The sequence below is a fragment of the Leguminivora glycinivorella genome, chromosome 7, assembly GCF_023078275.1.
Source record: "Leguminivora glycinivorella isolate SPB_JAAS2020 chromosome 7, LegGlyc_1.1, whole genome shotgun sequence".
NCBI classification, from domain to species: Eukaryota; Metazoa; Arthropoda; class Insecta; order Lepidoptera; family Tortricidae; genus Leguminivora; species Leguminivora glycinivorella.
Genome location: NC_062977.1, coordinates 6054057 through 6072934, shown reverse-complemented (window position 1 = coordinate 6072934; position 18878 = coordinate 6054057). Strand labels below are relative to the sequence as shown.

At 46.6% G+C, this 18878-nt stretch overlaps 1 protein-coding gene across 1 annotated transcript; it reads left to right on the top strand.

The window, feature by feature from the left end:
* The first annotated feature begins 3127 nt into the window (after positions 1-3127).
* LOC125228008 lies at positions 3128-15419 on the top strand. The gene is made up of 4 exons (XM_048132445.1): positions 3128-3296; positions 9415-10205; positions 10269-10670; positions 11544-15419. Exons 1-4 carry the CDS (start codon positions 3128-3130, stop codon positions 15417-15419), a joined length of 5238 nt encoding a protein of 1745 aa, XP_047988402.1.
* Positions 15420-18878: the final 3459 nt, after the last annotated feature.

Genomic DNA, 18878 nt, shown 5'->3' with positions numbered 1-18878 from the left:
ATGTGTGATACTGAGTACTGAGTAGTTTTTTATATGGAACTCATTATCGTTATCATCATCATATCCGCCTTTATTCGCCTACTGCTGAGCATAGGCTTCTCTTCTATTACGCCACTTCTCCCGGTCCTGAGCTAGACTCATCCAGTGTAACTCGCAATTTTTCGGGTTCCGTCAACCCAACGAGCCAACGCGCAACGGCCTATCCGTTGACGCTACGCAGTACTTGACATCCGTTACGCAGTACTTGACATAGTATCAAGCATATTCACAATATTTTAAGCGGGTTACACACGTTTTAATAAAGTTGAAATAACGCTCGACATGTTTCGATCCATTTCCGAGGATCTTTTACAAAGAGTAACGACCCCGTCTTCACTCGTCGACTGCGTCGAATGTTTGAGTCTCACGGGAGTTCTATAGTTAAAATTGAGTATCAAGTTTGATAGTAATTATTGTTCTCTGGTCTTTCGCAGCACTATGCAAATACGTACATAGAACTAACGCTATCTGGAGTCTGCTCCACAATATTTACCTAGTTACTTAGTTCCCCGCGCACTACAACCTCTATTCTAATTAAATCAACATCTTTGTGCTCCGGACACGAAGGTGCGAGTATATTTTTATTCAAACACCACATTCTAAAATATACAGTCAATGTAGGTGTTATAGTATATAAATGCGGATAAGCCAAAAATAAGTAAGTATACACGACTTGATTGCTTATGCAGTAAGGTTGTGGATACATATTTTTAGCACTTTTTCCGCATCTATATTTAGTACCTTGACTATACTAGTAGATATAGCAGAATAAACCTTAATACCTTTTCTGTGTAACATCGTACATTTCTCAGAAATTGTCATTCGAAAAACGACTGTGGCCCGTTAATTTTAGTTTGAAAGTTCATTTTGGTGATGAGGACTTACGATGTTTTGGAAGTTTTTACTGTGTTTTTATTTGTTGAGAACAATAAATTGCTCACAGCTCCACGACTGTCCTTTTACATGACTTAGCGATATTAGGCTAACGTATACAGTATCAGGTCGATTTTTATTACCTTTTGCGAATGTTATCGACAATCGCAATTCTATTAGGGTTGGCGTCTCGACGAATTTACTTTGATAAAACTTTTTTCTCTTGTTTTAGAAACTAGTTTATGCTTTCAATGAAGTTTTGGTCTTAGTATCTTCCATAATAATAAGATATGCTTGTGTCATAAATTGATGGCAAATTTAGATGAGATAAAAACATTTGAATTATAGATAGATAGATAAATAGAATACTCTTTATTGGCACACCTCAGCAAAAGATACAGTGGAGACAAAACAAATGATTATAAATAGAGGCAGACAACAGGTGGTCTTATCGCTAAAGAGCGATCTCTACCAGACAACCTTTGGGTAGCGGAAATAAAAAAAAACATAATCAGAAAGAGTAGGTGCTTCGAAATAAAAAATCATAATTATTCTAATTTCCAACATAAAAATTGAATAAACATACACATATAAGAGAATATAAATAGATTTACATAAACATACTTAAATAGTAATATACAACAAGCCAGAAGTTAAATAGTAATAACAACAAACATTATATATCTGTGTGTCATATATTTTTGATGTCATTTAGTACTTTTTTATATTACTACAATCAAAGTAGTTAAAATGTTAGAATACGTGCTCAAATATTACCTCGCCCACTTCGATATTGGCTGTCTTTAATCAATGAAAAACAAACAATATAACAACTATAAATAAACTTAGAAATAAGGAATAAATAAAATAAATTAGATTTAATTAAAATAACTTATAAATAAAAAACCTCACCCAAGACTTTAGCCCCCTCCAACTGGGTTTTGGATCCAATAGCGGTTGCGAAGCTGCCGTCCATGCCGTGCGAACCTTCGTGGAGCGTCGGGCGGGCGAGGTGCTGTTGAAGGTGGACGTAACAAATGCTTTTAATTCCGTGGACCGAGGCGCCCTGCTGACCCAAATCAAGGAAAAAATTCCCGAAACATACAATTTTCTTTGGCAGTGCTATAGTTCACCTTCTAAACTTGTTTATAAATCAAATCTTTTGGCTTCATCTGTTGGTTGTCAGCAGGGCGATCCCTTGGGCCCAGCTATTTTCAGCCTTGCTATCCACCCTATCATCAAAAAACTAAATTCTAAATTAAACATCTGGTATCTCGACGATGGGACCCTTGGAGGCGATGCCAGCACAGTTTTAGCCGATTTACAGGCGCTAACAGATGACCTAAAGACTATCGGCTTAACCCTAAATTTCTCGAAATGTGAACTATTCATCTCAAACCATGTTACTGGCTGTCAAAGAATAGCAGACGACTTTGCTTTGATTGCCCCGGGAATAAAAATCATCCGTGAAACTGAGCTTCAACTCCTTGGCTGCCCAATTTTAGACCAATCTTTCGATGAATACGTTAATGACAAAATTCAAAATTTCAGATCTATTTCGGACCGTCTTTTAAACATCAACATGCACACCACCTATTCCATTATACGACACTGCCTATTTGTGCCCAAATTTACGTACGTTCTCCGCTGCAGTCACCTTTGGAAGCATCCTAGTTTACTTCTCAAATTAGACTCGCTAATTGAGGACACTCTGTCATCTGTTTTTAATATTCGTTTCGAAGAAAGGTCTTGGACCCAGGCTACTCTGCCAGTTCGGCACGGTGGCCTGGGTATCCGCAAAATTTCTAGTGTTTCGCTCCCAGCTTTCTTATCCTCGGTGCACAATGCTCAAAGCTTGATTGAGAGCATTTTAACTCCTTCTCTCGGCACCATAGAGGCAGCCCATTGCACCGAGGCCAAGAACGTCTGGCTATTAACCTGTGGCAACACAGATCCGCCTGCCAATCTCTGCTCGCAGAAGCAGTGGGACGAGCCGCTCTGCCGTCTAGTACGGAATAGTCTTGTTGATACGTCAACTAGCGCGGCAGAGCGAGCTCGTCTTCTTGCTACTGCGGAGTGGGAGTCGGGCCTGTGGTTGCAAGCAGTACCCTCACCATCCATAGGCACCTTACTTGACAACTCCACCTTCCGACTGGCGACATGTTTGCGTCTAGGGATTACAACTAACGTCCCCCATCGCTGCCGCTGTGGTACCATGGTGGATAGCCATGGGCATCATGGACTCTCCTGTGGCAGAAGCGCCGGCCGCATACCCCGACATGCCGGCATCAACGATATCATCCGAAGGGCCTTTGTGAGTGTCCAAGTCCCAGCCATCCTTGAGCCAGTCGGTCTGGCGAGGGACGATGGCAAGAGGCCCGACGGTATGACTCTGGTGCCTTGGAAGTTGGGACGGCCTCTGGTGTGGGATGCCACGTGTGTTGACACACTTGCGCCGTCCCATCTTCAGGGCACCAGCGGTGGTGCCGGTCATGCGGCGTCTGTGGCCGAAGACCTCAAACGCCGCAAATATGCCACCCTTGGCAGCAGTTACATTTTTGCGGCGTTTGGTGTGGAAACACTGGGGCCATGGGGGCCGAGCGCGCGTCAGCTATACAAAGAGTTAGCGGCGCGCCTAATTGACGTCACAGGTGACCAGAGGGCTGGCCAATATTTTGCTCAACGTATAAGCATTGCCATCCAACGTGGCAATGCGGCCAGCCTTCTGGGCACACTGCCCGGTGGCAGCGACTTGGGTGAGGTTTTTTATTTATAAGTTATTTTAATTAAATCTAATTTATTTTATTTATTCCTTCGATATTTGATGGCGATATTGAAACTGTATGGGAGATATTATTAGATATGTCAATATTTCGATTATAGGTACACTCAAGGAATTTAACTGTTGAGCCATTTAGAGGCCATAATAAATTTGTTATTTCATAATTAAGCTTTGACGTGTCCAGTATAAAGTGAGTGGATCAACAATTAAAGTCCGTGACCGTACATGTTAGTGCTAGCACATATCACATATGTTACCTAGGTAGTTCTAGGTTCTAGTAGTGGCGATAGCGTAAGAGCACAGATTATTAATAAGTTACTAACGTAAGTAACGTAACAGATCCTTCACATGCCCGCAAAACGACAAACACCTACGCGGTAGCCGAAGACTAATAATATTGTCTTCGGCTACCGCGATATTTACTCATGAAATAAAACTATGGAAACGGATTAAATCGCGTATAATATATACCATATATGTGTCATATGTGGGGCAGATGAAACGAAGTATTTCCACACGGGTGAAGGAACACATAGCGGATGTCAAGCACCGTCGGCAAAGGTCTGCAGTCTCTGAACATGTCATGAATAAAGTCAATCATGCTATAAAGTTGTACAAGCCTCTGGTTCTTGCTGAGAAGAAGCGGTATATACCCAGAATGTTGCACGAGGCCATTGAGATCAAGAAATATCTAAACTTTAATAGAGAAGATGGCTTTACTTTACCACCGGCTTGGGATCCAGTAGTACATCTGATAATGAAACAAGCACGACGAAGACTGTGAGGCATTTGTGTTGTATGGTGTTGGACATTTGCAGTTTGTTTTTGTCAATTGTGTAGATTAATTGATTAATTGTTTTTTTTTAACATAGTACCAAGGCGCTAATGAAGGGCAACCTTCCACTGGTACTAAAGCGCAAACTCGTCGACATGTGTGTCCTGCCTATCCTAACCTACGGCGCCCAAACTTGGTCGTTAACGGAAGCCGAAAAGTCCCGACTTAAGATTTGCCAACGAGCAATGGAGCGCAGCATACTTGGAGTTCGTAGACCCGATCGAATTAGAAACACCGAACTGCGCTCCAAAAGTGGTATAATAGGTGTGGGTGCTAAGACAGCCAAACTTAAGTGGGATTGGGCAGGGCATGTTTGCCGGATGCACCCGGAACGGTGGGCCAAAGTGACGACTGAGTGATGGTTACCGCAATATAGACTAATAACATGTAGTACCTAATGGTAATTTTTTGAATATTGTATAACTAGCTTTATTAATAGTGCGTGTACCTGCCTTAAATATCTATATTATTTATGGTCATGGTTCGTTAATATTTCTTGTATGTGGGTAGTTTTTTGCACATTGTAATTTTTCCTAAGTCACCCGTAGACCACGAATGCTGTAAAGTGTTCGAAACTTCGGGATGAATTGTAAATTCATTATACGCGATTTAATCAGTTTCCATAGTTTTATTTCATAATACTAATAAGTTACTACGTAAAACTGGGTACGTGCCACGCGACTACATAGGAGGCGGGAGCGTGGCGCTTGTTCATTCGAATGAACGGCTAGCGTGTAGGTACTTAACGCGCGACCGCGAGCGAGTGAACTTTTTTTTTTTTTAGGGGGAAAATGCGTTCCGCATACCACTAGGGTGCGAGGGGGGACCCTAGTGGTTATGTGGGACTCCCGTATTGGCTAATGAGGCCACGGTATACCCACTAAAAACCCCCCACATGCCACCTCGCCGCCTTGTTGGCGGGGTTACCGGAACACTTTACGCTCACAACGGCGACCACGCCGGCGGCAGCCGCCCACTTGCAGCTCCTCCGTGGATGCCCAACGGCCCTCCACAATGAGTGCGCCAGATGACAGGGCGCAACCTCCTCCTCGGCCACTTATGGGTACAGTGACGGAACCCCTCGAGTCCGCCACAAAGAGGCCATGGGCGCCAGAAGAGTTCCGGCGCCCGGCGGTGGGAATGGTCTCTGGTTCCACCGCTAACCAAGTCGGCCGCAAAGGATAGGGAGAACGACGCACCGTAATACCGGCACTCCTCTTCCCTTGCGGCCCCACCAATGCCGCTACAGCGGAGCGGCCCCACCAAGGTCGCAGGGGGTAGGAAGAGTGGCGCACCGTTATACCATCACGCCTCTCCTCCTGCGATCCCACCTCGGCTACCGTGGGAGGGCACAGAGCGGCATCCCATACTGCCGGATCTTCCCTCCCACGGCAGTCCTCCTAGAAGCATCTCAAGTGGGCTTTACAAGCCCACTTGGAGCGTCCTCCTCGGGCCAGCTCGCCCATCAACAAGCCGGCCCTGGTTGCTTCTTCGCTTCACCGTGGGTGACCAAGCCACGGTTACTAAGCCCCTCCACCACGACAAGGTGAGCAACCTGCGGGGGGCGAGCGAGTGACCTGGCGTAAGTGAGACGGCGTAGTGCTAAGTAAATAATACCTAAATATGATTCAAATTGCATTCAAAGTGCGATTGGACTGCCTTTAAACCTCTCTTTCTCCAGTGTTACAATGGCGCGACAATATTTATGACGTCTTTCGTTAAAGTATTTTCCCGGAAAATAAAGAAGATTATCTCAATAAATTCTCGTTGAAACTTCGCCTTGTATTCAAATCACTTTTGCTTTTTTACGACTTCGAAGTTTTTCAATTGATTAATTCCAATGCAAAAGTGGATTCTGGCTGAAATATGTGAGCATGAACGTAGTAAACACAGTTCGTTATTTGCCAGCGACTATTCTGAGTTTTATAAACTCACTCTCGAATAGAAGTACCTCTTAAAACTTGGCGAATAGAGTCGATATTACAGTAAGGGTTGTCTGACAAAATAATGGACGTGTTGTGAACTCGGTCAAGCCCTGACAAAGGTACTTTATATTTAAATAAATGTGTGTGTAAACGTTGGTAAAGCGGCCCTATGTAAACGTCGCGGTGACAGAAGTTTATCTTTAAAATACCCAACTTTTCAAGGCTGCCAGGAAAAATCGACTTATGTTCATTCTATTACACAAGATCCGTATACCCTACCCGTGTATCCTACTAGTCTTATTAGTTTACTCATACGATATTCGAAGTGCCACACGCATCGTTGTTAAAATGGATAAGTATAAGGATAACCGCCTGATTGGGTAACCTCGATGCGCCTTTTTTGTGTGGATAAATTCAATTTTATGATAAGCGAAACCTTCTAAAGGTCGCATTATGCTTTATTCGACTGACCGTCGTAAAGTTTTACAACTAGGTATTAGGTTTAATAAAAATGTGAATGTGTATTTAAATCCAAAAACGAAACGTGAGAACCTGAAACTTTCGCGAATAACTAATCGATGTAACTCTTATTGTTACAAAGTAGTATTATGTAAAATTACTAAGGATTAAATCACTTATTTTTAATACTCATACAGGCATACACTCTAGAATAGTTTAAGTGTCCAGATAATAAGATTCTATCAAATGACCTTGTAAGAATCCTGACCCCTCGCTCCAGTTCCTCGATTTTTAATTTGAATTCTTAAATATCTGATTGCTTGGCAAAAATAGAAACCAATTAAGAGAGCCGAGCGGGGCGAGCATCGGTATCTCGTCATTTCATGACGGAGAAGATCCGGGGCACGGCAGTGCCTCCGCCAAGTCGAACGCGAAGCAAACACTGCAAGAAGTGAAATCCCACCAAAAACATTCTGTAAAAAACCAGCCAAGTCTCGATGGGGCTGCTTGTTTATCTCTATAAACTACTATAAAGTAATGAAATCCAGACAGAGTCGTGCCAAGTCTAAGGTTCCTTACTGCGATTTCTTTATTATTATAGTTAATGTTGTGTGACTTGGCCATTGAAGGGTACACAAAGGTACAAAACCAGGTGCTCCATGACACCATTGCACCAATCTGTCGCCAGAACCGCTACTCTTCAACGGCCAAGTCGCACAACATTAACTATAATAATAAAGAAATTGCAGTAAGGAACCATAGACTTGGCACGTCTTTATCTAGATTTCATTAGGTACTTTTTAGAGATAAACAATCAGCTCCATCGAGACTTGCCTAGTTTTTTACAGAATGTTTTTGGTGAGATATTCCTTACCCGGCTTCTCCGAACATTTTTTCTTCGATGTGAAATGAATTAAATTAAAATATGAATTCTTGGAAGGGTTTGTTAAGATTATATTTATCTTTTTCTACATGTTTAGGTGTGTTAGCGACGCGTCGAAATATATGTAAAATAGCATAAGAATTCGATTAAGACTGTATTCGCAATAAAGATTATTTCGTAGGTAGGAAACGGGTAGAACTGCGTTAGTTAAGTTAATTTTGTCAATTCCGATTATTAAGTATGATAATAAGACTCATATGTGATGTATTCGATAGCAGGCAATTCCCATATTCCTTCCTTCCCAAGTCGCGGAAACCGAGTCCAAAGTTCAATCTAAACTCAGACTGTCCATTGGACTACGATTAATAGCCAATAAGCACTAACGTGAGAGGCTTAGAGCGAGAAAACCGAACTCTCCTCTGATTGGCTAAAAATATTTCCTTAAAGTTCCGAAATCATTTTCCTTTCACCCGAAAATTGCCTTAGGATTACTCGAATCCAAGCCAATAACTCGATAACTATAAGACATATGAAGATGTAAATAGTTTTAAAACGTAGCTGGGAACTTACGTAACACGATAACCTACATTTCCATAGTAATATGCCGTTATCGATAACAATGGAGCTCAAGGCAAGCTGAGAAACCAGTCTATTGTATGGCCCGGACGGCTAATCACCTCTTCTATTGTGTAAAAACGTAAACAAACGCAGGTGCATTCCACTCGAGGTGAATGACCCTAGTGTCAGGTGCATTGTTACGTAATTTCGAAGCGATAGCCTAATTAGTTTATAAGTAATTAGGATTTGAACGAAAAATGATAGCGTTAAATTCACGTAATCGAGCGCCGTAACGCGTTCGACCAATCACGACGCGCCATCCGTCGCCTATCGGGCGCAATTATTTACCTCTCTATCGCACGGAGCCTCGCGCTCAGCCGAGTCGTGATTGGGCGAATAAATTGAAATGTTTCTTTCCGTGAAGCGTAGGCGCATTCTGAAAAGGGGTATAAAAGGAACGATCGCTCGGTATGGGACATTCGAATTCGACCGGAACAAGAAGAACCAGCAGCCTCCAAGGAAAACCAGCAGCCAGCAGCCTACTACAAGCAGCCTACTACAAGCAGCCTACAGCCAGCAGCTAGCAGCCTACAGCCAGCAGCCAGCCACCCTCCACGACGGGTAGCGGCAGCAGCAGAAAACGACAGCATCGCGACGTATCGTCCGTACCGAGCGTTTCGTTAGGATATTAGCTTAGGAGTATTTTTATAACCGCGTTAAAATTAGAGTCGTTGATTATTGTAAATATAAACCATTTGATTTGATTCGTTTTTTAGTTAGTGTATTCCAAAATCATAATCGGTACGTTGATTGCTGAGGACGACATCGAAGCTCAAGGTACAGGCCCGGGACGAAAGAGTGAGTCGCACGAGCTCCAGCACATTCTCTCCACTTCGAGCCGTCGATAGGAAGCTTTGCGGACGCGGTCTGCAACAGTTTCTGGTCCTTCGAACCGGATTTGAACCAGTGACCTATGGATCTACAGCGACGTACCTGTCATGAGCGACGACAGGATGGTAAGGACAAGGTCCAGGTCCAACCGAGCTGCGTCAGTGACGAGCGAAGAGGAGAGGCAGCAACTACTCGACGAAGGCGCGTCGGCGGCCCGCGAACGAGAGGCCGCACGCGCAAGCGCTGAGAGGGCGATGGGCGCCGACGCGGCGCGCCCTCCTCACCTCCTCCGGACCCGCTGGCGTAACGGAAGGGCTTAGCGTCGCCGGCGCGCAACCGATGGGCGCGGCGACAGCTAACAGCACGCTCAGGTATGGATTAACCGTAGAGACACCGAGGTCACCGTCCTACGACACGACATTGCTATGGCGAAGGGATTTAGCCAAGCGGTTACGGCGTCGTTCCAGACCCACGCCGATCCCAGCTAGACATCCCAAGGCTGCCGTCATAGACAGAACTACCGAGAAACGAAAGTCGCTGCAGGAAACTACCAAGGAGGTAAATAAACCAATTATTAAAGCTCAGTCCGTCAGATCACATGCGAGCAGTCGCACTGTGATAGAAGCGCAGCTGTCTCAGGCGGAGCTCGAGGCCAGCGAACGGCTAGCGGAGATATCCCGGAGGGAGTTGCAGCTAGAAGCGGACATGGTACGTAAACGGCTAGACGCCAGAAAACTGCAGATCCGCGCTAATGCGGATAGCGCAGACGAGCACGAATCTGCTGGTAGCGTGCGGAATTCGAATCAAGATCGATTAGACGAATGGCTAGAGAACTCGCGAGACGCGACGTCAAAACCCATTTGTAAGAGGTTAACCGACGAACCTCTATCCAAGTACGAGACTCCGAGACGACCTGCGCAGGCGGAGCGGCATATTCGAGGCCTCTCACCGGACCGCCAGGTATATCGGCGATCGATATCGCCACCGTCGGAGTCGCGTAGGCGATCGATATCGCCACCGGAGCGACGCAGGCGATCGACGACGCCGCCGGCGCGTCGCGAGCGATCGACGTCGCCACAGCTGGACGCGCGTACTCCGCACACGGCGCACACGCGCGCCACCGAAGGTACTGTAGCAGAGTCCATGCTGCACCTGTTCGAGAGGATGCAGATGGGGGCCCGTCCAGCCCCGAAGGATATATTCGAGCTGCCGCATTTCTACGGAGACGTCAGCGAGTGGAGAAGTTTCTACAATACCTACGCAGAGACATCGAAGCGGTATAAGTTTACTGACTACGAGAACGTGGCGCGGCTCAGGATGGCTTTACGCGGGGACGCAAAGACGTGTGTGTCTCACGTGTTATCGACAGCCACCAGACCCGATATGATCGTGAGAATACTGAAAAAGCAGTTTGGACGCAGCGAGGTATTGTTAGACAAGGCGATTGACGACCTGCGAAAGTTGCCTCAGTTGGGGCCTACCGCGAACGACCTCAACACTTTCGCGATAAAAATAATGAACGTGGTATCTACAGTTATGGATATCGATCGAAGGCACTATGCCGATAACCCCATGCTCATCAGAGAGGTTACGGACAGGTTGTCGCCGCATCTTCGAAGCAGATGGTGCGACTACGCGAAGAAACATCGAGACAGCAAGGACCCGGAGATTCTGCAGTTGGCGGATTTCCTCATGGAGGAGAGCGAACAGGAGATGTCCTTCTGTCACGCCCGCGCCGCCCCGAGGCGAGCGCAGGCGCCGTTATCAGTGCCGCACGCGCGCGCAGCCGGCGCTCGCGTGAAAATATCCGCAACGCACAACCCGCCGAGAGCTCCCACAGGACGTCAACACGAGGTGCAGAAAGTGACGTACGCGACACGTCAAGCCACAACATCCCGTTCGACGACGTGCCTGTTCTGCGGTGGCGGTCACCTGACGCCGGACTGCCGCAAGTTAGCCGCCCAATCCGTGGGCGCTAGATGGGAGTGGGCGAAATTAAATCGTATATGCTATCGCTGTATCGACGCGAAGCATATGAAAACACAATGCAAGGCCAAAGCGTGCGGCGTTGCAGGCTGTCCTCACGTACACCATCGACTGCTTCATGCGGACTCGCCGCAGGAAGTGCGTGAGGATACGGCTATGGTGCTAACACAAGAAATCAGGTCAGTACCTACATCGTCAGCAGTGACGTCATCGGCCGAGCCAGCGGACACGACGGAGCCGCGAGCTGCGGACGACGAGAACGACGCCCGCGTGTACGTGTCGTCAACACCGGACTACAGCGTGCTGCTAAAGGTACTACCCGTAACCGTATCAGGTCCAAAGGGAACGGCGCATATCTTCGCTTTCCTTGACGATGGATCCACCTTGTCAATGATCGACCAGGACGTCGCGGACGAGATCGGCGCGGTCGGTCAAGACGAGCCGCTATGCATAAGAGGTATTCAGCGGTTGAAACTTAGCTCAGTGACACAGACGGTCAAGGCTAAAGTAAGCCCCGCTCGTGGCGGCTTGACATACGATATATCTCTAAAAACGGTAGACGGACTAGGGATACGCTCGCAGTCATTAAATAAGAAGCGTCTATTGGAATACGAACATCTGGCGGACTTGGGCGACGAGTGCTACACGGGCATGGGCGTGCCGCAGATGTTAATAGGCGGAGACTTCAGTCATCTTATAAACCCGACGGAGGTGAGGCAGGGCGGCGAGGACGAGCCGTGCGCAGTTAAAACCTCGTTAGGATGGGTTTTCTTCGGGCGAATGCCGAGGTATGTACCAAATAACGAGCAGGTCGTGATGCACTGCCACAGTGACGACAGTGATCTCGTGGAGCAGGTCAAGAAACACTGGGCAGTCGAGGCGCTTGGCATAACGGCAAAGGACAACATTCGACCCGACGACCAGCGAGCGATCGATACATTCGAACGAACAGTAAAAAAGGTAGGACAGAGATACGAAGTCGGCCAACTATGGGCTGCCGACGACATAAAGCTGCCACCGAGTTTCAACATGGCGAAGGCGAGATTACGCAATCTAGAAGCCCGCATGTCGAGAGATCCTGACTTCGCCAACGAGTATCAAGCACAGATACACAAGCTTCTGGAAAAGGGGTACGCAGAGCGCATCATGGAACCACCGCAGTCAGATCGGATGTGGTTTCTGCCCCATTTCAGCGTCTACAATTTAAATAAAGGAAAGTATCGCGCTGTATTCGATTGCGCCGCGAAAAGTCAGGGATGTGCATTGAACGATTTCATCCTCGCGGGACCGGATTTACTACAGAGCCTGCTGGGGATACTACTTCGATTCCATGAGTGGGAATTCGCCGTCACCGCGGACATACAGGAAATGTTCCTTCAAATACAGCTGCGAAGAGAGGATCGGCATAGTCAGCTCTTCATCTGGAGGGGATCGCGGCGTGACGTGACACCGTGGACGTACCAGCTAAACCGGGTATGTTTCGGTAACATCTCTTCTCCTTTTCTCGCACACTCGGTGCGGAATAGGAATGCGACGGACAACAAGGATCGCTATCCGGACGCGGTCTACGATATCCATAATAATCACTACATGGACGATTATGTGGCATCATATGAGACAGAACGGGAACTCATATCAACAGCGACACAGGTGAGACTAGCACACGCGGAGGCTAGCTTTCGGCTGCGCAGCTACGCTAGCAACAGCGAGTTGTTAATGCGAAACATCGATCCGGAGGAGCGAGCGACGGGACCTTCTCATCTCGGAGAAAAGCAACAGACCGTCCTCGGAATGACGTGGGACCCAGAGACGGATACGCTGGGGTACAACACGAAAATGCTACGAGTGCCAGACGACGTGAAAAGGTACGAGCGATCGCCCACTAAAAGGGAACTTTTGAGTGCCGTAATGTCAGTTTACGACCCATTAGGCCTCATAGCGCAGTATATGATAAGCGCTAAGATCATATTCCAACGTGTGTGGACAAAGGGCACGGACTGGGACGAGCGGCTGCCGGCGGAGGAAGCGGAGGACTTTTTCCGGTGGCTGAGGGCACTGAGCGACGTGTCCGCGCTGCGAATACCCCGACGATACGCCACGCCCACCGGTGCAGTTAGAAGAGAACTGCATATTTTCAGTGATGCATCGACCGAGGCCTACAGCGCGGCGGCCTATTGGCGAGTATCGAACGACGAGGAGGAAACGCAAGTGAGCTTAGCTATAGCGAAAAGCCGAGTTTGCCCGCTAAAGGTAATGACAGTTCCCAGGCTCGAATTAACCGCAGCAGTCGTCGGCGTGCGGCTGGCGGAGACAATTTTACGCGAGCAGCGTTATCCTGTGACAAAGGTGACGTATTGGACAGATTCCATGGTTGTTCTCGGATGGGTTCGCGATGACGCGCGAAACTATCGTCCGTACGTGTCACACCGACTTGCGGAGATCGCCGAGAAAACAGATAGAGACGCGTGGAGGTATGTACCAACCGCTCAGAACCCCGCAGATCGAGCGACGAGATGTCAACCAGCGCAGAGCGTGCGCATCGAGGACGAGTGGTACGAAGGACCGCGCTTTCTCTATGGACCCGAGACATCATGGCCTAGTCACACATCGAATCGAACAGACGACCTGCCTGAGAGGAAGGCGAGGCCGTCAACCGCGACATCACTGGCGATCATCTCAGCGAAGCCAGACCCTTCGAGCGTACTGCCAGACGTGAGACGGTTTAGCAGTTACGACAGACTGTTGAACGCGACAGCGAACGTCTTGCTATTCATCGAGAAAATGAGAACGAAGAATAAAGCCTTGCAGCTACAAGTCAGACATTTGAAAAAGGCAGAACACATGTGGTTGCAATACAGTCAACGACGAAGCTTTCCCGAAGAGCTTCGAGCCTTAAGCCAGAATAGGCTCATCGATCGCAAATCGCGATTATACGACCTGGCACCCGAGCTAGGCGATGACGGCGTGTTACGCATGAAGACGAGGCTGGGCAGCGCTCCAGTATTGTACACCGCGCTACAACCGATAATACTGGATGGCCGCGAGCCGTTCACCCGTCTACTCATCCTGCGAGCTCACCGACGATCAGCGCACATTCACAACGAAGCAGTAATCAACGAACTGCGACAAGAATATTGGATACTACATCTGCGGCCGACCGTGAAGTCTGTAGCTCGAAACTGCGCGCTATGCACACTACGACGAGCAACACCGAGAGCGCAGCCCTTAGGCGATCTCCCGCCCGAGCGACTACAGGCGTATCAACGTCCCTTCACTCACACCGCACAAGACTACATGGGACCGATGTTCGTCACGATCGGACGGCGCAGAGAAAAACGCTGGGTGTGTCTATACACGTGCCTAGTGACGCGCGCTATTCACCTTGAGAGCGTGCACAGTCTTTCAACCGACAGCGCGCTACTATCACTACGAAGATTCGCCGCGAGAAGAGGATGGCCCAGGACGATGTACAGCGATAACGCGACGTGCTTCAGGGCGGCGGCGACGGAACTACGTGAGGCGTACCGGCAATGGCTGCCTGTACTGCAAACTTACGCCACTCAGAACCGAATGGAGTGGAAATTCATCCCACCTGGCAATCCTTCGGCCGGGGGCGCGTGGGAGCGAATGATAAGGACAGTTAAGATAGCGATGTCCTACACTTTCAACGAACGAGCACCGAAACCCGAAGTTTTCGAAACTCTACTCGCCGAGATAGAGAATATCGTCAACCGACGACCACTTACACATGTCAACGTCGATCCAGACTCCGAAGAAAGTTTGACTCCAGCACACTTTCTACTTCTTCATAACGCTAACCTACCGATGATTGGCGTTTACGACGAGAACGAAAAGAAGCAATGGAAGATGGCCCAAGCGCTTGCCGACCACTTTTGGCGGCGCTGGACCAAAGAGTACTTTCCTCTACTGGCACCGAGGAAGTCGTCCCACGACGGAGGGCGGCAACTTCAACCAGGCGATGTGGTCATCGTCGCTGAACCCAATGGTCCACGCAGCGTGTGGCCCCGAGGCGTCGTCGAGACTACCTACCCGGGACCCGATGGACGGGTCCGCTCCGCTGACATCAGAACGAGACACGGGACGCTACGCAGGCCCAGCTGCAGGCTGGCGGTCATCGCGTCGCAACCCATGCACCAGGAGTCTTCGACTGCGGGGACAAAATGTTAGCGACGCGTCGAAATATATGTAAAATAGCATAAGAATTCGATTAAGACTGTATTCGCAATAAAGATTATTTCGTAGGTAGGAAACGGGTAGAACTGCGTTAGTTAAGTTAATTTTGTCAATTCCGATTATTAAGTATGATAATAAGACTCATATGTGATGTATTCGATAGCAGGCAATTCCCATATTCCTTCCTTCCCAAGTCGCGGAAACCGAGTCCAAAGTTCAATCTAAACTCAGACTGTCCATTGGACTACGATTAATAGCCAATAAGCACTAACGTGAGAGGCTTAGAGCGAGAAAACCGAACTCTCCTCTGATTGGCTAAAAATATTTCCTTAAAGTTCCGAAATCATTTTCCTTTCACCCGAAAATTGCCTTAGGATTACTCGAATCCAAGCCAATAACTCGATAACTATAAGACATATGAAGATGTAAATAGTTTTAAAACGTAGCTGGGAACTTACGTAACACGATAACCTACATTTCCATAGTAATATGCCGTTATCGATAACAATGGAGCTCAAGGCAAGCTGAGAAACCAGTCTATTGTATGGCCCGGACGGCTAATCACCTCTTCTATTGTGTAAAAACGTAAACAAACGCAGGTGCATTCCACTCGAGGTGAATGACCCTAGTGTCAGGTGCATTGTTACGTAATTTCGAAGCGATAGCCTAATTAGTTTATAAGTAATTAGGATTTGAACGAAAAATGATAGCGTTAAATTCACGTAATCGAGCGCCGTAACGCGTTCGACCAATCACGACGCGCCATCCGTCGCCTATCGGGCGCAATTATTTACCTCTCTATCGCACGGAGCCTCGCGCTCAGCCGAGTCGTGATTGGGCGAATAAATTGAAATGTTTCTTTCCGTGAAGCGTAGGCGCATTCTGAAAAGGGGTATAAAAGGAACGATCGCTCGGTATGGGACATTCGAATTCGACCGGAACAAGAAGAACCAGCAGCCTCCAAGGAAAACCAGCAGCCAGCAGCCTACTACAAGCAGCCTACTACAAGCAGCCTACAGCCAGCAGCTAGCAGCCTACAGCCAGCAGCCAGCCACCCTCCACGACGGGTAGCGGCAGCAGCAGAAAACGACAGCATCGCGACGTATCGTCCGTACCGAGCGTTTCGTTAGGATATTAGCTTAGGAGTATTTTTATAACCGCGTTAAAATTAGAGTCGTTGATTATTGTAAATATAAACCATTTGATTTGATTCGTTTTTTAGTTAGTGTATTCCAAAATCATAATCGGTACGTTGATTGCTGAGGACGACATCGAAGCTCAAGGTACAGGCCCGGGACGAAAGAGTGAGTCGCACGAGCTCCAGCACATTCTCTCCACTTCGAGCCGTCGATAGGAAGCTTTGCGGACGCGGTCTGCAACAAGGTGATTTCATCAAATATGAAAAAAAAAAATATTTTGCTTGTGCATGTGATCATGATACGTTCGCACAGTATTAGCATTACGTTAATCTTTTTTAAGTATGTGCAGGGTCTTTATTTAGTCATCTTATATATGTATATACTCCATAATGTATGGGGTGGATGTATAGGTCATAATAAGCAAATGTTACTATGTAGTCAAATTCAAAAAGCGAGACAAATTCACTGTTTCATAACACAAATGTTGAATGTTTGCAACATTTTCTATGTGAGAGTAATTTTCATCGTGTTTTCGTTGTTTGTCCACGTTCAATCTTTAAAATTGCTCAATATGATATACATACTCGTATGTTCACCCAGTGAAGTATTGCAGGCAAGTAAATGAACATCCTGTATACGTAACAGTGAAAATAGCTTAGGTATTTGTAGTTAAAATAAGGACATCTTCTGTTATATTTGTTTCGGATCTTATATCAATTTGTTTATTCTTAATATTCTTGTACTAAATATGTTTATAACTTTACAACAATATAAATACGAACGTTATCAAACTCTCAGTAAGAGTTTGAGAAGAACGAATATAACTTTCGGCTACAAATTAGGTAGCGGCAAAGTTGTGCCGAGCACTTTATATTCATTCCTCTTCAGTGATTCTCGGTGTAATACAATATTATATTAATAGAAAGCTAAAATGGATGTAACATTTTTCATAAACGTGTTCTAAAGTGTTTTTTTATATTTGTTAAATTCAACAGGATGCTAGGCTCATTGACGGAACTGGTATATTGTATTTTGTTAAATACGAAAAGAACATTTTTTTCGTTTTAATACATGAATGAGTCCGCAACGCTACTGACGGCGTGGCGGTACAGACCATGAATACTATCCCTTTCGCTCTACCCGCACGTAAGGTCGGTTCGAAGAGGATCGCACGCTATGTCTGTACCGCAGGCTACAATCGTTATGGGTCTGATTATAGTGTGCGTCTGCACACAGGCGCGATCCAGCGCCGCCAGCGTCGAAATGCGAGCAAGCAGATTTTTTGAAAGCGCTCTAAGTGTGAGAGTATACCTTCAGAGTAACGTCAAAGTTAATGACGAGTATCTGACGGCACATGTCAAAATAGGAAGTAGGTTGTCATTTACTTGTTTAGTCATTAAATAAAGCCTGACCAGAAATATATGACTACGCGCCATGTTGCGGAATTTGATTAGAACTATTTTCTTCATACTATACTGAACTCTCAGCCCATAAATCAGAATAACAGCGCCCTCCTGACAATAGTTTTTCTGGTCAGGCCCCGTAGCCTAAGAAAGGTAGTCTGGCTCTGTCGCGCCAATACGCAAGAGCGATAGAGATAGATAGCTACGAAAGAGATATTATAGTGAGCGTTTCGTGAGCGTTTGTGCATTCGGCTACGCACACAGCCTTTATATTATTTTCTGAACAAATATATTATTAATGAATAACACAATAACAATAACAGTTTCTTAGAGAAATTAATTGTATTTGACCTGAAAAACCTTCACCGAAAATTGACGGAAATCAATAAAAACAGGTTGTATAAAAAACCTTAAAGACCGATATAATTATTATGGACGATGGACTTGTGGAGCTACTTTGTCGCGATCCAGATATGGGGCACTGGACTGTGGAAGTGTTAAGCTTCATTCCATGTCGTTGATTCAATGATATCAAAAAAAAGTGTCATTCTGAATCTAGACGACCGAATACGCCTGCAAGTTTCTGAAACTACGTAGGCGTGCTACTAGAGCTCTGCCATTATGGTTTGTTATCGGAATTTCAGTATATCCGTCCAGTTTAGCTAGACCCTACAACGAAGTAAGTTACCAGTACAATAAAATTAACAAATGGTTCATGTCTAATTCTGTTTTTTATTGTATTCAAGAGAATGAATTTGCGTGGCGTCGCGTGGAGGGTAACGCCGTGTCTTGCGTGGGCGACGGTCACGCGACCGTCGCGCGACCGTCGCCGTCGCGTCTCATCGCATCGTCTACTTCCATATCGATAAAGTTTGATTTCGTATGCGTCGCATCGCCGTCGCGCGACCATC